At 40.8% G+C, this 23,325-nt stretch overlaps 1 protein-coding gene across 1 annotated transcript in view; it reads right to left on the reverse strand.

Annotated features, from left to right (window-relative positions):
- L3MBTL4 (L3MBTL histone methyl-lysine binding protein 4) overlaps nucleotides 1-23,325 on the reverse strand; it is a 403,808-nt gene that overhangs the window by 255,899 nt on the left and 124,584 nt on the right. The window contains exon 5 of the mRNA XM_082699053.1: nucleotides 2,865-2,956. Within this exon, the coding sequence (XP_082555179.1) occupies nucleotides 2,865-2,956 (92 nt within the window). The remainder of the gene's footprint in view (nucleotides 1-2,864; nucleotides 2,957-23,325) is intronic.

Consider the following 23,325-nt stretch of genomic DNA (forward strand, 5'->3'; position numbering starts at 1 on the left):
TTGTAGAGATGGAGCCTCAAAAACGTGAGTAGCTTGACTGTTAAATTCTGAGTGAAGACAAAGCCATGCCTACAGGTCAGACATGTCCACTTTCTCACGTGCTCATACTCTATGGTCAGTTTCAGAGTTGACCAAAATTGAGTCCACAAGGTTGAGAAAGTCATATTTTAAAGTCACATGATGAGGCAAGGACTCCCCAAAGACTGCATTCCCTGCTCATTGCTCATCTCTCCTCTGTGGACAGAGTCACAGATTCACTTACACCCTCTAGAGGGAACCCACCCCTGCCTTCACAATGCCATGTTTCCCCTCACTTAGTGCTTGCCAGTACCTCTCTTATCAGATCTCTAGAAAGTCAAGGGAGAAAGTTCTATGACCCATAACCCACTATTAAGCAGTTCCCTATGTAGGGATTTATTTCAGGAACAGAAATCTCACATTTGCCCCTTGGTGGTTTTTTTTTTTTTTTTTTTTTTTTTTTTTAACTCAGTCACAAGGGAAAATCTGGGGGAGAAATTTTCTTATCTGTAGGTGTTCTTGCACTAGCTGTTGGACCTTGAATTGTCCTGAAGGAGAAATCAAGAAATAGCATTAATCCACTCACTAGCTGAGCTGAGGGAAAAATGCAGGCACTGGCCAGAATCTAATGGCTCTCTGTCATCAGCCCAAACCTGCCTTGCTCTGGAAACAAAGGCCCATTTCAGCCAAACACACTAAAAAGTGGTTCAATTCTCAGTGGAAAGAAGAGAGGACCCCAGCCAGGAGACCCACAGGGGTCTGATTCCTAAGACCCTGAATCATTCATGGTCAATACTGCTACATAGAAGTCCTGACTTCAATCATTGACTGGTCTCACATTTTTGTGGACCTTGGTTGCCTTGAGACCCTACGGTACCCATCCATGCTCAGCCATTGGATCACAAGCCTGGTCAATGTCCTGTGGTGAACCTTGCACCATGGGCCCAGATGGACTACATGTGCCCTTGGGGCTCCCAGCTTCTGACAGGCCTTAGCTGGATTTGGGGCCAGCCCACTCCACCCTCTGTCCTGCAGTGACCACACAGCACGGGCACAAGATGGGCCCAAGGATGGAGAGAAAGTGTAACTACAGGTTGCCCTGATTGCTCCAGTCAGAGCCAACTCTCTTTAAGGAACTTCCATGCTCAGAAATGAAAAGAGTTTACCCAGAAGTCATTCAACATTGACTGATCATGAGTACACTAAGAACAGAGACTGTGAAAAAACATGAAAGAAGAGACCCCTTCCCTAGGGACCTTGAACCCTAATTCTCATCAAGTGACAGTCTCATCAGGAGTCAGCAGGCACTGCATAGTTCCTACAAGCTACTACCACCTCGGACCTCCATCCTGCGCACAGAAGCCCAAGGAGGTTCTCCAGGGTGCCAGGCCCCAGTCACTGAGGTTCTAATTTAGCAGGTTTCGGGAATACCCATACACATGGGTTTTCCAAAGCTCCAGAAAGGCATTTGATGTGAAGATTGGGTTGAGTACGAAATATTTAGTATTTCTTAAATGGGAGCTGCCAGCATTTGGTTTCTCTTTCTTTCCCTATTAACATTACTTCTTCCCCCATTCTATTGCCACGGCCAGGATTAAAATTGTTAGCCCTTTTGGGGCACCTGGGTGGCTCAGTCGGTTGAGCACCTGATTCTTTGTTTCAGCTCAGGTCCTGATCTCAGGGTCCTGATATCAAGGTCATGAGATCGAGCCGAGTGTCAGATTCTGCGCTCAGATTCTGACTGCTTGAATTCAGTCTGCTTGAGATTCTTTCTCCCTCTCCTTCTGCTCCTCCCAGCTGTACTCTTTCTCTTGCTCTAAAATAAATAATTAAATCTTTTAAAATATTGCTAGCCCTTTTGCATAGTAAAAAGTACTAGATGCATCTCAACAAAATGTCATAAAAAGCAAAGCAAATAAAAAGCATTACTTTCTCACCGCTGGTTAAAATGCAATATAATGATGAAATCTGATGCGGTTTTTTAAATATAAATTCCCCCGAAATGTTGAAAACACAGACCAAGAAGAACAGAAAGGGTAGCAGGAGATTTGGTACCTTGGGTAAAGATGATTCCCCTCAAGTCAAACCTCTCCCCACCTCTGTGCCAACAGTCACTTGGTCAAGCAAGCCCACACAGGCTGCTCTGGACATTGTTAGATTCAGGCAGAACATGGGGTTTCGCTATCTCCTCCAACATGTTGCCTTACCGAACACTTCCATGCAACACATCAAAAACAGACTCCTCAGGGGCACCTGGGTGGCTCAGTGGGTTAAGCCTCTGCCTTCAGCTCAGGTCATGATCTCAGGGTTCTGGGGTCGAGCCCCACATTGGGCTCTTTGCTCAGCAGGGAGCCTGCTTCCTCCTCTCTCTCTGCCTGCCTCTCTACCTACTTGTGATCTCTATCTGTCAAATAAATAAATAAAATCTTAAAAAAAAAGGACCCCTCAAACCTGATCCTTGGGTGGTCCTGTGCAAGTAATATCTGCTAATACAAAGAAAGATTATGTGCCCATTGCATTCAATGCTCTTTAGGTGTAACAACTGATTTCATCCTCCAACAACCCTGGGAGGTAGGTATGGTAATTTCCTTACATTACAGATGAGGAAACTGAAGCAGAGAGAGAATGAATGACTTGCCCAATGTCACAGAGCTGAAAGGGAGTAGCACTGGGTTTCTGGAGGACACATTCTGAATCACTAAGGCTTCCATTACCTTTGTTATGTTACTTTCCAGTGAAACCTACAACTGAAATCAGTTGAGTGTTCTGTGTAGGCAAATGATTTCCTTTTGATTATTTCTCTTAAGTGCCCATCCCTTGCCAAAACATGACTGTTAATGATTCACCTTGGAAAACAGTTCAACAGGTGCAGCTATAGCCTTCTGTTCTGTCAAGTACTGCTCCCACGACCATGCTTCCTGTGCAGCCACTGAAGGGACTGGAAAAGAAAACACAGTGACTTTTCTTAAAGCAGTTAAGGACAGAAAAATAGTATCTAACTGAAGATAGACACAACAAGCAGGCTGATTTGTCAAATAGGTAATCAGGAGAACTAGCAACTAATAAAAACTTTCTCTCTCACTTTCCATGAGCATTTAGTAAAATCATCTAACCAGTCCATATGCAGCTTCTCCTGTTTTAGAACAAGTCTATGAATATATCCCCTTCCCCAAGAAGACCACTGATAAACACTTAAAATTGGTAGTTTGGGGGCGCCTGTGTGGCTCAGTCATTAAGCATCTGCCTTCAGCTCAGGTCATGATCCCAGGGTCCTGGGATGGAGCCCCACATCGGTATCCCTGCTTAGCAGGAAGCCTGCTTCTCCCTCTCCTTCTGTTACTCCCCTGCTTGTGTTCCCTTTCTCACTGTGTCTCTGTCAAATAAATAAATAAAATCTTTTTAAAAATGGGTAGTTTCTTATTCCTCTCAAAGAAGAGTAAACAGGTACTGCTTTTCCAAAACATGACTTGGTTCATTTTAAGGTGAATGACCTGCAAATATCTGTATAATCTCCTTTTGTTTTCATACCACTTTTTGGGATGAACATCAAGTAGTAAAACTTGTTGGAAGGCAATGTGGAAATATATGTTAAAAGCCTTAAAAAATTTTCATATATAATTTTGAACCAGCTATTCTGTTTCCAGGAATCTGGATGTTAATGTGATTACAGTGAATGCACACAAGGGTTTCTATCCTAGAACTCCTCATAATAATGAAACATTGGAAACAAACTACTGGTCTACAAAGAGGATTAATTAAATACATTATACAGACATGTCACTTTAATAATAAGCTGTAAAATTACATTATAGAAGATTAATGGCAGAGAAAGACTATGTAAATGATACACTACCAGTGGGGAAAAAGACAACAGTTTAGAAAACAAAATGATACTTTTTGGTAAAATATGTAATTGAAATATGAAAGACTAAAATTACGTAAATCAAAATCTTAAGTGAAGTCATCTTTAGCTGCCAGGATTATGGCTTCTTCCCAATTTTCTCTGCACTTTATCCTTCTGCTTTCCAAATTTTCTAAATCAATAGCTATCCTTTGTAATTCAATAAAAATATCATTTTTAAATAATAAAAATATGAAAAGGACTGATAACTGTTTTAAGTTTACACTTTGATATCCCAGTAATTTCCCCTCTAGGATTAACGTGCTCAATAGTCATGATAAAAGTTGATAGTAAAAATATACATCAAAACATTATTATGACAAAAACAAAAAATAATAGTAATATGAGAAAAAGGTCAAAAAGACTATAACACATATACATATATACATAGGCACATATATACATATGATTTTGAAGTTACTGAAAACTATTTTTTTTAAAGGTTTTATTTATTTGACAGACAGAGATTACAAGTAGGCAGAGAGGCAGGCAGAGAGAGAGAAGAGACAGCAGGCTCCCCGCTGAGCAGAGACCCTGATGCAGGGCTTGATCCCAGGACCCAGGATCATGACCTGAGCCAAAGGCAGAGGCTTTAACCTACTGAGCCACCCAGGCGCCCCTGAAAACTATATTTTAAGTAACAAAATATCTTGGAAATTTTCTAGGTTAAGTAAAATAAATGTAAAGATCATAAAACAGATTATATTATCCTAAGTTTTAAAATAAAAATGTTTACATATATTGAGATATCTGCTTATTCAACACATTTATAAAGTACCTTCTTTGTGCAAGGCACTTGTCCACACATACAACACACATGCATAGAAAAGCAACTGAAGAGGAATAGCAAAATATGCATAGTGACTCTATGTGGGTAGTAGGATTAATGTAAATATTCTTTGTTACTTTCTACTATTTCAAGATTCTCTACAAATATTAGTAACATACATGTACACACACACACACACACACACACACACACTCTCTCTCTCTCTCATATGCACACACCCTGGATGGCCAAAAAGCACTCGATGAGTTTTAACGTTTATCATGATGTAGAATGTTCCTGAAGAAGGGGCAGATGGTAAAAGGTCAGACCTGCATAAGCATTGGGAGTGACAGGCAGTAAGATGCACCTCTAAGTCAAACGTTTGAAACCTCTCAAGACAATAAAACAACCTGATGCAGTGACAAACATAAAAATCCATTAATTGTACAGGAAGAATTCATGTAGACTTCTAATCATTTAAAAAATATTTGATGAGATTTAATGTAATAAGAAGTGTGCTGCCCATTGAAATAGAAATATAACCTAGTCCCTTATCCAGTAGATGAAAAATAAATAAATGATATATATTATTTATCCTTTGATATACATATAGATATAATTGACTGAAAGGGAATAACTTAAGCTCAGATTATAAAGAGAAATCATGTCAATTTAGAGTTTAAAAACAGTATATACATTAATATTTACTATTTATCAATCACAACATACTAGCATATTCTTGCTAAGAAATACACTTACTAAAGTGTATTGAAAAACACTTTAATCACCAAATAAAGCTCACAGAATTGTCATCAATGGCTTTTCTTGCTTTGTTTGAAAATAATAAGACATCATAGTGTGATTTCCATCAAGGAGCTTACAGTCTTTTCAACCATTATAGCACTTACATATTTACTGCCATTTGTACCACAATATGAGATATTTTATTTTTTTAAATAGAGAAAACAATTTGACAAACCCCGAAGATTCACTAGTAAGATTATTCAACATCCCTATTTTCACAGAAGTATTTTACTACATTACAATTATATGCTTTACAAAAAAAAATTATGGCAGTTTTGTCTCTAAAGCAAATATAGATACCTCATTTTCTACATCTGTGTTCTTAAAAAGATTGTGTATAATTTCTCAATTTAATCATATTTCCCATTGTTATATATCATCATTTCGCCAGAACTAAATCATATCTATGATCATCTCTTATGATCACATAAGTCTGTAATAACCCTTTGAAGTTTTGTCAGAAAAAGAAAACATGGTATCAAAAATAACAACTTTCCATGAATTCAGTACTTCTGTAAAGCAAGAGGACTAGTCAGCAACATGGTACCGGCCAGTGAGACAAGGAAATACCATGTTCCTCTGCTCCTGGGGCCACACACAGGCCTGGAGTCATCACTGACTCTATGAGGACTCATGCCAGCTGAAAGGAACTAGTTTGCTTATTTAGAATTGTGATATAAACTCCTAAAAACAAAGGATCTCGTTGATCTTGATATGACTGTACCTTGGAGCTACAACCATGCTTGGCCATAAATATTTATTCAATGAATTAAAGGGAAGGCAGGCAGGTGAGATAATAATTCTGGCTTTTAAAATGAATTCAGAGATAATCTATTTTGATGAACTCATTGCTCAATTTCCTGAAGAGTAAGAACCAGTTACGAACAGCACTGCTTCAGGCACTGAATTCTCTTTATTTTTAATGTAATTTTCTTGAATGTTCTACAGAGACGACATTCATTTCACAGAGTATTAGATAGGCACACAGGTTTGTAAACCTTAAATTCAACTTCTTTTCACTATATACAGTGGCTATAGCAAAACATTCCAATTATTACTCTTCTGCCACACATACTAATATATAACATATATTTGATTATACATGGCCTGTCACATAATATGCACCTATTATATGCCAGGTGCCAAATTACAGGGTGTGTGTGTGTGTGTGTGTGTATGTGTGTGTACATGCAATGCATGTACATGATGTAAGTGTGTATGTATGAAAGTATAGTTTCCATTTATTCTTTACAAAACTAAATATCATATTTGTAGCCTCATTTTAAAATTACAGGAAACAGGCTTACAGAGGTCACACATCTGGAAAAATCTGGATTCAAACAAAATTTCTAACCTGTGTACTCCCATAATACAATACTGCCTCACGTCGGCATACATGGTGAAAATGTAGCAGAAATGCCTATTAAATTAATAACTTTTAAGGTTAAAACACCATAAATTAAGTCTGCAGGGTAATTAACAAGCTCACTCATTCATGGTGGCTGTGTAAATTGGACTCAAACTTGGGAAGTCATGCTGACAATGCATATATGCATTCCTTGGAGATATGGCAGGTTCAGGTCCAAACCACCATAATCAGGGAAATATTGCAACAAAGCAAGTCAAATCAATGTTTTGGCTTCCCAGTGTATATAAAAATTATGTTTATACTATACTATAGCCTATTAAGTATGCAATAGTGTTGTGTCCTAAAAAACAACATATATAACTTGGTTTAAAAGTATTTTATAGATGAGGAGCCTGGGTGGCTCAGTCGGTTAAGCTTAAACTCTTGGTTTCAGCTCAGCTCATGATCTCGCTGTTGCAGGATCAAGCCCCGTGTGGGGCTGTGCTCAGTGCAGAGTCTTCTTCAGATTCTCCCTACCTCTCTATCTCATTCACTCTCTCTCTCTCTCCCTCAAATAAATAAATAAAATCTTTAAAAGTATATATATTGTGTTGATTAAGAAAACGCTGTCATCCGGGCATCCAGTGAGTCATGATCTTTGGGCTAGAGGAGGGTCTTGCCTCACTGCTGTGGCTGCTGACTGATCAAGGCAGGGGCTGCTGAAGGCTGGGGTGGCTGTGGCCATGTGTTAGAGTAAGACAACAATGAATGACTCTTCCTTGCACTTGAATGCTTAGAGGTCGTGGTTGGGTTATTAATTGCCCTAATTCCAATATTGTTGTGCCTTAGGGAATAGAAAGGCCCAAGAAGAGAATGAGAGACAGGGGAACAGCTGGCAGGAGGAGCAATCAGAGCACACACAACATTCATCGATGAAGTTCACCATCTTAGAGTGATGGTGTTACACCATCACATAGGGCTACAGCTCATGGCACCCCTAGACATTTATAAAAGTACCTTGAAGACCACTGATCGCAGAATGCTATAACAAATACAGTGATAATGAAGAAGTTTAAAGTGCTGTGAGACTATTAGATATGACACTGAGACAAAGTGAGCAGATGCTGCAGGAGAAACAGCACCGAAAGACTTGCTTGACACAGGGTTCCCACAAACCTTCAATGTGTAGAAAATTCAATATACATGAAGCAAGTATCCCTGTGTTTATAGCCAAAAAATAAGGTGCTAATATTTGTTGATCAATTTGTCCCAACTTTAACATTATATTCTTAAAAAAAAGAAAAAGAAAAGCAAAAGGAATAAATACAGTCTCTACAACAGTATGCAGTTGGAAAAAATCAAATATCCAAGACAACAGAGATCAAGTAAATTATGGTGATGAGGGCCCCACAGTATAAATTTTGCAATATTAGATTAAGCATGGTTAGAGCACAGTTGATCCACACCAGAATGGATGTGCTTACATATGAATATAAAATCATAAGAAAACAAAGAAATGAAGATGGTTGGGTTAAGGTGGTGAGATCTGTCAAGCAATGCAAGACAGAGGCTGACAGATCTGGTCAATAAAGAACCAGGCATCTTTTTAATATTCAGACAGTTTATGACTGACATGGCCAGCAAAAAGCAAAAGCAGCCACAGGAGCCAGCTCCCATGTCCCTGCACAGGGTGACACTGAGATGAATTGTCTAGATACTGCCACATGGGTGGCTCAGATGCTCTGTTCCTAAGGAGCCCATTCCATGCTGCCCTTCTGCACTTGAACAGCCTGAAGGCAGACTCTGAGGACAGGTGATGTAGAAGGACTCAGGCCTCATTGGAACCCAACGGGAAGCAGAGGGGAACACAAGGAACTATCATGACGGCCTCCAGGGGCTGGCTTTCTCGGAGCAGCTCCTTGAGAGCCTCTGCTCTCCTGTGCCCAGAGGATCACAGGGCACACTGTCAGACTGAGGTCCTCTGCATGGTAAGCCTCGTCTACCTGATCAGCTGTGTACGTGCACGGTAGCCAAGACACCATAGCAGAGCCATTCACCTACAGAAGGGAGTGGATGTGGCTTTTACAAAACAGCAACACAACACGACCCCTTGCCTTGTGTGGGAAATAAGTCAGGCCACCTCTCTTTCTCTGGGCAGGGTTAGGTGATGCTGTGGAGTGTGGGTTTCCTTTCTTATAAAGCAAAGAAGATCCCTCAACTTATATGTAAACCTATGGCATCCGGCTGACGTGGCCTCAGCCAAATTTGCAGATCAGCAGAAACCGCAGCAGTTCCTCCACAACAAGCAGCAATTTGTGCCTGCCGAGATGACACATCCACGCTTTACCACCTCACTGAATTTCGCTTTGTTGTTCTACACACACCTTGAGGTTTGTTGGCTTATTCATCAGATTAGCAAGAGCAAAAGCTAAAAGTTGAAAGCAAAGAACACAGGGAGAAAAACTTAAAAAACTTCACAGGAGTTGAAGTCAAAGCATACATGTCACACTTCCACAGCAAGCACCCTCCCCACCATCCCCACAACCTGGGCTTTTTTTCTTTTTTAAATCATGGCCATGAACCAGTGTCCTCCTCCACTGACCACAATAATTTTTCTTGCCTGCAACCCCAGGTACAAGCCCATTGGAACTATCAACAAGAAGGCGCAGATGAGAAGAACCGTACTGAGCCCAGCCAAAGCCGTCATCAGACCATTCACAGTGGGGGTCAGCTCCAGAAATAGTGGTCCAGGCAACACAGTGCTGGGAGAGAGGATTCAACTTTGGACAGTGAAACAAGAGGCTCAACTGCTGAGAAAAACAAGTCTAACAGGATGACAAAACAACGGAGCTAAGCAGAACCCAAGTCGCAAGTCAAGGGAAGGCAGGGTCAGTGTGTGGACAAGTTGAAGGCTGGTGCAGTGACTCATCTTCCAAATGGTGTGCCCATATGGTATTCACGCATGCATGGGTGCACTCCACTGAGCCAGGCCTTGTCCTTGCAGAGAGCAGCTCACTGAGACACCAGAGTTCTAGCTCTTGGAAGTATTCCTTTCCTAAAATGCTCATAACCTATAACAGGATCGGCAGCAATATCACCTTTTTATAAAAGGGGCTCATGCATGGAGTATGATATATCCCAGATTGGATACCCTTAATCTTGAGAACATTTTTCAATTCACAAACCACAGCTCTCTCCTCTTTTATCATTTCAGATCTGGAGTTCTGAATAATTGAGTTTACTTTAAAATCAATTTTTAAAAAGCCTTTACTTTGTATGTAAATTCTTCAGATGAGTACTCTTCCATCCATGTGTTTGAGTTTCTGTTCTCAACTCTTATTATAATCCATCACCCATAAAGCATAACATGCTATTTAAATATGGAAAGAATCCCTAGTTGTCCTATAACAGTGTGATTTTTCCCAAACTTTAAATTTCTCTCTAGCAGAACCCAATCTTCCTCCTCTTAGGGACCCCGGGATTAGAAATCCCCACCGGGATCTGCTCCCCGCTCTGCCTGCTTAGCCTCCCCTGAATCCCCCTCAGGGATCACAGACTGAAAAACCGCTGAGAGAGGAACCCCTTACTTTGACAGTGGGAACATCCAGTTCTAGGAAACCACACATTTGTTATTAATTCTCTGAACTAAAATTAAAAATGGCAGGGGGTAAAGAATGAATTAATTATCATGTTTAAGGCTAGACCATGTAAATTCTAAGTCCCCTGTGGCAGAGCAATACCTTTTTAATTTCAACAGCCATAAACACAACCCTTCATGCCAATATTCCAACCTCATTTCAAAAGATGTGCCGCATACAGCTCGGTCAGGTGACATCTTAGGATATGTGAGAAAAACAGCTCTCAGTAGCAACTCACCCATCTTATTACACACGGATGTAAATAATGCCTTCTTTTGTGGCACCAACGGAATGATGCAGTTTTCCCAGTGTTAGTGGCTTATCACTGCTGAGTACCAACCTTGGAAGCAGGAGCTCCCTGAAGATATCCACACTTCCCAAGCACTCACACTTTAATAATAACTCCGCCGTGTCACTTGTCCAAGCTGCTAAAACATTTTCCACTTGCACATTCAGGCTGCTTATTGTGTCAGTACAGTGGAACTCGGGAGTCACTTACCGCTCCTCTCCCAGACCAAGCAGGTACTAAGTACTGGGAGATGCACAAGGAGCTTGACTCCTGTCCTCACATGGCATTTACTCGTGTTGGGGAGACACACATGCAGACAGACAAATGTCACGCCCAACCTGGCACATGGCAAGACTCATTGTTTTGGTGAATAAACAAGAAGACCTGAGTTCTAATTGGCACTGGGGAGGGAACCCAAACAATGTGTCTGGGAACAAAGTGAAGGAGCATGAATGACGACCAGGGAAAGCTTCCCAGAGACCACTGCTTTCTGAGACGAACAGAAACTGAGCAGGCAATCCGAGGAGGAGCAACGGGAGCAAAGCAAGAGATGCCGGCAAGCAGGAGCTGCTGCTGCAGATGCCAGAGTCTGCTGAGCATGAACATAAAGCTTGCAGGGGCACAGGGACAGGAAGCTGGGCTGCCGAATGGCAAGGAGGCAAAAACACAATCAGGAAAGTTCCTGAAAGTCTGCCTAAGGAGCCTGATCATTTTTCTTGTGGTTTAGAGAAGCATCCGAGACTTCTGCACGCTGAGTGGTACATCAGAGTGCACTAAGCAAGGGTAGGTAAGGTTGAATCAGATGTGACGATGAAGGCCACAGATCGACAATGACAATGCAACAGATTTGGCAAGAGAGAGTGGATGCTTCCTAAAGAAAAGGGGGAAACAGAATCAAGGGGCAATGGAGAAATGAAACTAATAGGCCACAGCAAACAACTGCCTGGAGTGGGATGGTATAAGAAGAAGGCTGAGATGATCCTGAGGTTCAGTCCTGGGCACGAAGAAAGAGATTCACAGTTGAGGGAAACTAGGTGTTGTTTTTTGTTGAATTTTAAGTAGCTAGAATAATCTCAGTATATAAATCCAAGAAAAGGCAATTCCAAATTGTTCAGAAAGAGGCAACAATAGAGGAAATCCCAAGAAAAAAGCAAGGACAGAACGTGAATGTCCATGGCAGAGGTAAGTGAGGCACAGGGAAAGCACGCAGACTACTCAGAGTTGGAAGGGGCACAAAGAGCCACACAAGAGCTGGGAGCAGGGGCAGGACAGGGTTTCCTGAAGGCTGAAGATCAGAACCATCAAATGTTGGAGAAGGTCAAGTATGACTAAGCAGGGAAAAGAAACTACCCGGGCTTGACAGCCACAGTGTTGCTGTGATGTCACGGGGAGAGATATCAGTGGAAGGATGCAAGCAGAGATCAAACTCAAGGGGCCAAAGTGTGAAAAGGAGGCCTGGCAAAATCCACAAGTAGGAACTATGCCTGGAGAGGTTTGCAAATGAAGGGGAAGAGATAGGTCATCAGAGAGCCAAAGGGGGAGCAACATTCATGAGAAAGAAATTCCCCTCTTTTCAGGACTCTAGGGAGAAGAGGATATTTCCATTCCTGGGCTGAGGGAAATGAACTGAGAGAAGTGTGGCTCTTAGAGGAAAGGGGATAAGGAGTAGTGGAGAGAAGCAGAAAGAGAAGCATTTCCACAAGGACCCTTAAATGAAAAGATGGATGATGAATGAGAATCAAAGAGAGGACTTGCAGGGTGCAAAGGAAGACGATGGAGGGACATCACTCTTTATCTCCTTCATGAGGTAGGAGGGCATCTGCTGGGAGTCAAGGAACTAATGGGGCAAGGAAGCATGGCAGAAATCCCAACAGGACCACATGGAAGGAACCCAGAGCAGTCCTAAGAGTCCCACTCTCTTAAACTGGTGATTCTGCACAGGAGTGACAGCATCAGAGGCCCTTCTCCATCAGCTCTTGGCAGTCTGGGACCAGGAGCAGATGGTTACGTTTGAGTACAGCTGGGAGCAGATGAGGGGGGAGATGGCCAAGAGGACTGGGGAACATGTGAACATGAGGTAACATGTGTAAGGGGTCCGAGCTGACCTGGGAGGCAGAAGGTCAAAAACAACAGACACAGAACAAGAATGAATTGAAAAGCGAAAATATAGTATATAAGTATTTTTTAAAGCTACTCCAGAAATGAAAGTATGAGGAGACATAGGGATTCTGAGAATATGATCTTGAAGAGCATTTTAGATTCAAGATCTGGTAAATCAACAGTTTCTCCAGTGCACATGGATGGCCGGCGCTTGTGTTCAGGTGCTGCAGCAAGTGGCAAGAAGTACAATGTAAGGGACGAACATGGGAAATCTGAGTTTTGCAGAGAAGAGAGGTGTGTAAGCAAATTATTTGAATACTGTGCTTTTTCCAAGTTTGAGTGTCCCTTGGAAACTTGTCAGAAATGCAAGTTTTGGAAGCTATACCCCAGATTTAATGTTTCAGAAACTGGAAGTGAGACCATCAACTTGTGTTTTAACAGTCCCTCTAAGTGATTCTGATACAGGTTAAAGTTTGAGAACTACTGCTTTAAAAAAAAAAAAAAAGATTTATTTATTTACTGGGGGCCTGGGTGGCTCAGTCAATTAAGTATCTGACTTTGGTTCAAGTCATGATCTCAGGATCCTGGGCTCAAGCCCTGCATTGGGAATCCCCACCTAGTGGGAAGGATGCTTGTCCCTCTGCCTATCCCCCTCCCCAGCTCATGTGCTTGCTTGGCCTCTTTCTCTCTCTCTTGCAAATACATAAAATCATTTTTTAAAAACAAGAGCCCAGGACCTGATGGATTCCCTAGGGAATTCTACCAAACTTTCAAAGAAAAATAACACCTATTCTCCTGAAGCTGTTTCAAAAAATTGAAGCAGAAGGAAAACTTCCAAACTCTTTCTATGAAGCCAGCATTACCCTGATCCCCAAACCAGGCAAAGACCCTACCAAAAAGGAGAATTTCAGACCAATATCACTGATGAATATGGATGCTAAGATTCTCAACAAGATCCTAGCCAACAGGATCCAACAGCACATTAAAAAGATTATCCACCATGATCAGGTGGGATTCATTCCTGGGCTACAAGGATGGTTCAACATTCGCAAATAAATCAATGTGATACAACAAATTAATATGAGAAGAGAGAAGAACCACATGGTCCTCTCAATTGATGAAGAAAAAGGATTTGACAAAATCCAGCATCCATTCCTGATTAAAACACTTCAAAGTATAGGGATAGAGGGAACATTCCTGAAACTCATCAAATCTATCTATGAAAGACCCACAGCAAATATCATCCTCAATGGGAAAAAGCTTGCAGCCTTCCCGTTGAGATCAGGAACAAGACAAGGATGCCCACTTTCACTCCTCTTGTTCAACATAGTATTAGAAGTCCTAGCAACAGCAATCAGACAACAAAGAGAAATAAAAAGTATCCAAATTGGCAATGAAGAAGTCAAACTCTCTCTCTTCACAGGTGACATGATTCTTTATATGGAAAACCCAAAAGACTCCACCCCCAAACTACTAGAACTCATACAGCAATTCAGCAACATGGCAGGATACAAGTCAATGTGCAGAAATCAGTGGCTTTCTTATACACTAACAATGAAAATATAGAAAGGGAAATTAGAGAATCGATTCCATTTACTATAGCACCAAGAACCATAAGATACCTGGGAATAAACCTACCCAAAGAGGTAAAGGATCTCTACTTGAGGAACTACAGAACACTCATGAAAGAAATTGAAGAAGACACAAAAAGATGCAAGACTATTCCATGCTCTTGGATTGGAAGAAAAAACATTGTTAAAATGTCTATACTGCCTAGAGCAATCTATACTTTTAATACCATTCCGATCAAAATTCCACCGGTATTCTTCAAAGAGCTGGAGCAAATAATCCAAAAATTTGTATGGAATCAGAAGAGACCCCAAATCTCTAAGGAAATGTTGAAAAACAAAAATAAAGCTAGGGGCATCACGTTACCTGATTTCAAGCTTTATTACAAAGCTGTGATCACCAAGACAGCATGGTACTGGCATAAAATCAGACACATAGACCAGTGGAACAGAGTAGAGAGCCCAGATATTGACCCTCAACTCTATGGTCAATTAATCTTCGACAAAACAGGAAAAAATATACAGTGGAAAAAAGACAGTCTCTTCAATAAATGGTGCTGGGAAAACTGGACAGCTATAAGTAGAAGAATGAAACTCGACCATTCTCTTACACCGTACACAAAGATATACTCAAAATGGATAAAAGACCTCAACGTGAGACAGGAATCCATCAGAATCCTAGAGGACAACATAGGCAGTAATCTCTTCGATATCAGCCACAGCAACTTCTTTCAAGATATGTCTCCAAAGGCAAAGGAAACAAAAGCGAAAATAAACTTTTGGGACTTCATCAAAATCAAAAGCTTCTGCACAGCAAAGGAAACAGTCAAAAAAACAAAGAGGCAACCCACGGAATGGGAGAAGATATTTGCAAATGACAGTACAGACAAAAGGTTGATATCCAGGATCTATAATGAACTCCTCAAACTCAACACACATGAAACAGGCAAACATATCAAAAAATGGGCAGAAGATATGAACAGACACTTCTCCAATGAAGACATACAAATGGCTATCAGACATATGAAAAAATGTTCATCATCACTAGCCCTCAGGGAGATTCAAATTAAAACCACACTGAGATATCACCTTACACCAGTTAGAATGGTGTAAGGAAACAACATGTGCTGGAGAGGACATGGAGAAACGGGAACCCTCTTCCACTGTTGGTGGGAATGCAAGTTGGTGCAGCCTCTTGGGAGAACAGTTTGGAGATTCCTCAAGAAATTAAAAATAGAACTTCCCTATGACCCTGCAATTGCACTCCTGGGTATTTACCCCAAAGATACATATGTTGTGAAAAGTAGGGCCATTTGTACCCCAATGTTTATAGCAGCAATGGCCACGGTCGCTAAACTATGGAAAGAACCAAGATGCCCTTCAACGGATAAATGGATAAGGAAGATGTGGTCCATAAACACTATGGAGTATTATGCCTCCATCAGAAAGGACGAACACCCAACTTTTGTAGCAACATGGACGGAACTGGAAGAGATTATGCTGAGTGAAATAAGCCAAGCAGAGAGAGTCAATTATCATATGGTCTCACTTATTTGTGGAGCATAACAAATAGCATGGAGGACAGGGGGTGCTAGAGAGGAGAATGGAATTGGGAAAAATTGGAAGGGGAGGTGAACCATGAGAGACTATGGACTCCGAAAAACAATCTGAGGGGTTTGAAGTGGCAGGGGGGTGGGAGGTTGGGGTACCAGATGGTGGGTATTATGGAGGGCACGGATTGCATGGAGCACTGGGTGTGGTGAAAAATTAATGAATACTGTTTTTCTGAAAATAAATAAATTAATATAAAAAAATAAATAAAAACAGATTTGAGAGAGAGAGAGAGCAGGGGATGGGCAAAGGGAGAAGGAAAGAGAGAGAGAATCTCAAGCTGTGAAGCCTGATGTGAGGGTTCCATTCCACAACCTCGAGATGAAACCAAGAGTCAGATGCTCAATCAACATCAACTGGGTCACTTAGATACCCCAAGAATTGCTGTTCTAACATAATACATAAAAATCTGAAAATTAGAGAAAAAACTAATTCTGACTAATATCATCAAAGAAGACTTTCCTGATGACATGACATTTGCCTTAAAGGAAAAATGTTCTCAAAGTGTGGTACCTGGATCTGCAGCATCAGTTTCACCTGAGGAACTGTGAGAAACACAAATTTGGGGTATCGATTAAAATTTCTACATCTACAAAATCAGAAACTCTGGGGCTGGGCCAAGCAATCTGCTTTCACAAGCCCTGGAAGGGACTCTGATGCAGCTAACGTTTGAGAACCATTGCTCTAGAGTGGGACTAGGCTCCAGCTACCAATGGCCCTGAAGACAGCAGCAGGATAGGTACTCTGCCCACAATCTTGTCTCAACTTCCATGAGCCTCCATGATCTCCCCCAACTTTTATAGTAGAGTCCATTTCTTGAGAAAGATTGAGTGATCTCTCTTGCAAAAGAAAGATTCTGGGCACTTGGGTGACTCAGTCATTGGGAGTCTGCCTTCTTCACCTCAGGTCATGATCCCAGCGTCCTGCTGGGTGGGAGGCCTGCTTCTCCTCCTACTCCCCCTGCTTGTGTTCCTTCTCTCACTCTCTCTGTCAAATAAATAAATAAAATCTTCAAAAAAATTAAAACACCATGTGAAGAATTTCAGTCTTAGCCTATATATAGGCTGGGAAACCAGTGAATGTTTTTAAGCTCAGTAGCACAGCATGCTGTAAGTTTTGGTCTTATTTCTCCTCTGCCCTGCCCATTGTTGGTTTTATACTTGTTTGGATTTAAAACAACAACAACAAAAAGATACTACTGATGGAAGTTGTTCAGATGATGGGGTTGAACAAGGAGGGAGAACTGGTAACAGAGACACCAGAAAGAAGGCTGTCTCAACAAGAAGGCATGAGCTAGTGAGGTCTGGACGTCAGACAGCTGCTCTGGCTTGGAGGACTGAGTTTGAGAGGAGCAGAAAGAATTCAGAGGAACATCTGAAAGGCAACTGACAAAACTGGATAATTGTTAAGATGGGAAAGTGAGGACTTCGACATCTCAAGCTTAGGAGACAGGAGTCTTTGAATGTGCCTGCCCCTAAGCAAGACAAAACTCAGAGGAATAGGCTCAGAGAGCAACATGAACACACTTTCAGAAATGAAAAAATCTCTGAAATATAAAGGAGTAAATGGTATTTAGGGCAAGCTATGTGGAGGGATTAAAAACACAGATTTTTGAGGAGAAAAATCAGAACTAGGAACTTGGGTTTAATGGCCATGAGTGAATAAGGGGTTGAAGCAGAGGAGATTCTCAGGGAATATGTGCAGAGCACAAAGTAGATAGGACCAAGTACCAAAGTAGATAGGACAGAATCCTAGCGAATGATAGCATTGAAGATGTGTACCAAAGAAAACAATCAGTAAAGGACAGTGAGAAAGAACAACAAGAGAAACAAGATGAATGAGGGAGGAAATAAATACTTCCAAAAAAACAGTAATGGACCCTGGTGCAAGGAAGTCGAGATGACCAGGAGGAAGACTGGAAGCAGGCTTTGTGAAGAGGACAAGATTCATAGGTATGCATATGGACATGTATACAGGAAAGAGTAATCTTAGAAGTGACAAGCTCAAAGAGTCTTGAGAGTCTAATCATGAGGAGCCTTGTAAGACAGAGAAAACCAAGGTGAACCAAGTACACTCACTGATTCTACAAACAGAATCTTCTATGACAGCGAACTTGTGTTGTTAAGTGCTAACGATTCAAAGGTGAATAAAATATAGTATTTGCCCTTAAGGAGCATGCAGCTTAGCAGGGAACAAGGTAACTATTATGGAACAAGGAAAATCACAACTGCAGAGATGTGAGCTAGGAGCTGTGAGAACACAGTGGACAAGAAAATTAACAACACTATCCATTCTGTTTTTATTTCTCATTGAAGAAATACTCATTGAATGCTTACTATATGCTAAGAGCTCATAATATAGCATGAAACAAAAAAAACAATCCCTTCCTTTTTCCACCATCAATTCTAGTGAGTGAAAACAGATGAAAAGATAAATAAATAAAACAGATAGTGTGTCAGGTGCTAGTAAGGGTTAAGGAGAAAATAAAACAGAAAAAAGGGGTAGACAGTATTAGTGCAGGTGGGGCTCTGTAATTTTAATATGATGACTTTTCTTCAGAAACAATGCTGGTAAAAACTTAACAGACTGGCATCTTTAAAGCAAAGAAAGCCATAAAACTGTCAAGCAAGATAATATATCCAATGAAAACATCCTCCAAAATGAGTGAAATAACAACATTTTCAGATTAAATAAAAACTTATTTTGACATGTCTATCATTTCTGTCACAGAATATAGTTTCCCTCCTGACCAAGTTCTACCTCACTCCTAAGATAACTCATGTTAGTCTTCTAAAAATATTCTTATAAAACCTTTTTTAAAAAAACATTTAAATCTTTAATCTATTTGTAATTCATTTTTATATAGACAGATGGCCAATTTGACACACACAATCTGTCAAAAAGTCTACACTTTGTTCTCCTGAGCTGATATACCCATATATACCATGTATATTAGCCCTCTATGTAATATATTACATACATAGAAATTTTGTATGTATTACATACATACAAAGAAGAAAGAAACCTCCTTCTGGTTTCTCTATTTAGTGCCACAGATTCTTGCCTGTTACTATACAACTGGAATCTTGAGGAGTTCAGTACATAATTTAAACAAATTCAAATTAAAACCTATTGGGATTCTACTTTAAAACTGAATTAAATATTAATTTGGGAGCCTCTAGGGAAGAAGGTAGAGGATGAGGACCCTAAGCTTACCTCATGCCATGAATACAACTAAGTAACATTCACATCAGTGTAAATAACCCAAAAAAGGATCCAAAGACTGGCAGAACAGACTCTCCATAGCTACATGTAGAGAAGAGGCCTCACTGAAGAAGGTAGAAAGGGCAAAGACTTGGTAGGGAGCTAAACAAATGCAGGGCTGGCCATAGGAGGGCAGGGCTGGCCTCAGGAGGGAGGGACACCATGGGTATGAAGAGGGGAGAGAAACAGACTCTCACCCCAGGGAGCCCATGGGGAAGACAGATCTTCATAACATTTGGCTTTGAAAGCCAGAGGAGCCACATTTCTTGAGTTCTTATAACCAGCAGGACTTAAAATCTGGAACATTAACAAGCAGCAGGTTCAACTCTGGGAAAGCGAAGAGGGCGAGAGGAAACAGGGTCCCCACCTTTAAAAAGAGAGCACAAACAAACATCCCTGAGGAGATACAAGATAGAAGCAACAGTTTAAAATACAACAGGGATATAAAGAAGAACAATGTGTTTACTCATCTCTGAGCCTGTGCTGGAAGAGCAGGGATTGCTGGGAGACTTCTGGAACAAAGGAGCTGGTGGGTGCCATTTCCCTCCCCTACTCCCCAACATAAACACACAGCCACCTACAGAAACCAATGTAGTGCCGACATTTGCTACCTAATTTGTTAAAATCACACATGCCTTCCCTCACACTTCTGCAAATCCACCCTCTTCGACTCAGCCTGCATCAGTCCTGTGGGCCAGCACAAAGCTCACTAACACTGCACCTCCATCCCCACACATTTCTGCAGTCCTGCTCCCTCCAGTACGCTCAGCTGGAGTCCATCCAAACTGGGCTACAAGCCTGGCAGTGTGCAAGCAGCCCCAACAAGAGCCAGTGCCACTTCAAAATGACTCCTGCCCCAGGGAAGGGGAGAGATAACCACACACACACCAGTCAGATTGCACGCACCACAAAGGGCTGGGAGCAGACAGCTGGTTTAACTGCAGGCCCTGCCTACCAACGAAAGCTTCACAGGGGACAACAAAGAGCAAGTGCCCTGCCTTTGGTGCTACTGCATCTCTGGTAAATGCACGGTCTGATTCAAGTTAAGCGCAAGGTATTGCCTGACTGGCTCACTAACAACATAGGGACCAGCACTGCCCACAACAGGCAAAGAGAGCTACTGCAGATGACAGCACCAACAGAAAAAACAGCTCAGCCGCAATAGTAGAGCACACACAACAGACAGAGTTGACACCCCGTAACACCAGGTTCTGTTGAACAGGAGAGGAGACACCATAAGGCATGAAAGGACCTCTTCCTCCTAAAGTCACTGCTTTCATAAGCAGGCATTATAGTTGATTTTCCTAACACACAGACACCAGAAAGTCAGTCAAAATGAGGAGACAAAAAAATATGCCCCACATGAAAGAGAAACTGATAAAAGTAATATGATTGATCGAGAATTTAAAGTGATTATCATAAAGATAACTATGGGAAATGAGAAAAGAGGACATCAGAGAGACCCTTAACAAAGATTTTAAAAGGTCAGAAATGACAAACATAATAAATGAAAATTAAAATATACTAGATGGAATAAATCATAGACTAGAGAAAGCAGAACAAATCAGCAACCTAGTAGAGTAATGGAAAGTAAGCTGACCAGGTGAGAAAAAAATTATGCAAAATGAAAACAGATTTAGGGAACAGAGTAACACCATCAAGCATAATAATATTTACATTATAGAATCTCAGAGGGAGAAGAAAGAGAAAAAGGGACAGAAAGCTTATTTGAGGAAATAATAGCAGAAAACTTCTTGAATCTGGAGAAAGAAAGAGAAATCCAAATCCAGGAGGCACAGAGATCCCCCAACAAAATCAACCCAAGGAAGTTCACACAAAGGTTTGTAGCAATTAAAATGGCAAAAAGTAGAGATAAAAGGAGAATTTTAAAAACAACAAGAGAAAAGAAAATAATTTCATACATGGGAAACCATATAAAGCTATCAGTGGATTTTTCAGAAGAAAGTGCCATGATAGTATTCAAAGTGCTGAAAAGGAAAAATTTGCAGCCACTAATATTTTATCCAGCAAGGATTTCATTCTGAATAGGAGATATAGAGAGTTTTCCAGACAAACGAAATGGAAAGAAATTCATGACCCCTAACCAGCCCTACAAGAAATGTTAAAGGGGCCTCTTTGAGTGAGGAGGAAAGATCAAAGCAAGAATAAGGAAAGTAGGGAAAAAAAGAACAGTAAAAATATCTGTAAAAATCATTCAAGGGCCATATGCTCCCCAATGTTCATAGCAGCAATGTCCACAAGAGCCAAAATGTTGGAAAGGGCCAAGATGTCCTTCAACGGATGGATGGATAAAAAAAAGTGTGGTCGGGGCACCTGGGTGGCTCAGTGGGTTAAGCCGCTGCCTTCGGCTCAGGTCATGATCTCAGGGTCCTGGTATCAAGTCCCGAATCGGGCTCTCTGCTCAGCAGGGAACCTGCTTCCTCCTCTCTCTCTGCCTGCCTCTCTGCCTACTTGTGATCTCTCTCTGTCAAATAAATAAATAAATAAAATCTTTAAAAAAAAAAGTGTGGTCCATATAGACAATGGAATATTACTCAATCATTAGAAAGGATGAATACCCAACTTTTGCTCAACACGGATGGTAATAGAGGAGATTATGCTAAGTGAAATAAGTCAAACAGAGAAAGTTAATTATCATATGGTCTCACTTATTTGTGGAACATAAGGAATAGCATGGAGGACATTAGGAGAAAGGAAAAATGAAGGGGGAGAAATTGTTGTGGGAGACGAACCATGAGAGACTATGGGCTCTGGGAAACAAATGGAAAGTTTTAGAAGGGAGGTGGGTGGAGGGATGGGTAAGCCTGGTGATGTTATTAAGGAGAGCATGTATTGTGTGGAGCACTGGGCGTTATACACAAACAACGAATCATGGAACACTACATCAAAAAATAATAATGGTGACTAACATAACACAATTTTTTCTAAAAAGGGACTTACAAAACAAAAAGATGTAAAGTATGACACCATATACCTAAAATGTGGAGAGGAATCAAGAATGGGCACAAACTTAAGTCATCATCAACTTAATAGAAACCATTATATGCAGATGATGTTATACATAAACCAAATGGTAATCACAATTCAAAAACGAGTAACAGATGCAAAAAACAAACAGAAAATAACGCAAGTATATTACTTAGAAAACCAACTAATCATGAGAGAAGAGTACAAGAAAAGAAAGGAACAGAGAAAAACTACAAAAACAACCATAAAACAAGTAACCAATTAGCAGTAAATACATATTTATTAATATTAGTGTGATTATAAATGGATTAGATGCTCCAATCTGAATACACAGGGTGGTAGAATGGATTAAAAAAAAAAGAAAGGACCAATACCCAACTTTTGTAGCAACATGGACGGGACTGGAAGAGATTATTATGCTGAGTGAAATAAGTCAAGCAGAGAGAGTCAATTATCATATGGTTTCACTTATTTGTGGAGCATAACAAATAGCATGGAGGACATGGGGAGTTAGAGAGGAGAAGGGAGTTGGGGGAAATTGGAAGGGGAGGTGAACCATGAGAGACTATGGACTCTGAAAAACAATCTGAGGGTTTTGAAGGGGTGGGGGGTGGGAGGTTGGGGTACTAGGTGGTGGGTATTATAAAGGGCACGAATTGCATGGAGCACTGGGTGTGGTGAAAAATAATGAATACTGTTATGCTGAAAATAAAAAATAAATTAAAAAAAAAATAAAAAAAATAAAAAAAAAAAAAGACCCATCTATAAGAGACTCATTTCAGACTTAGAGACAAATGCAAACTGAAAGTGAAGGGATGAAGAAGCATTTATCATGCAAATGCATGTGAAAAGAAAGGGTAGCAATACTGATATTGGACAAAATAGAGTTTAAACCAAAGACTGTCACAAGAGACAAAGGAGGACACTATATAATCATTAACCCAACAATCCAACAAGACATAACAATTGCAAATACTTTTGCTCACAACATGGGAACACGCAAATACTTAAAACAGTTAATAACAAC

The sequence above is a fragment of the Mustela nivalis genome, assembly GCF_964662115.1.
Source record: "Mustela nivalis genome assembly, chromosome: 14".
Taxonomy (NCBI): Eukaryota; Metazoa; Chordata; class Mammalia; order Carnivora; family Mustelidae; genus Mustela; species Mustela nivalis.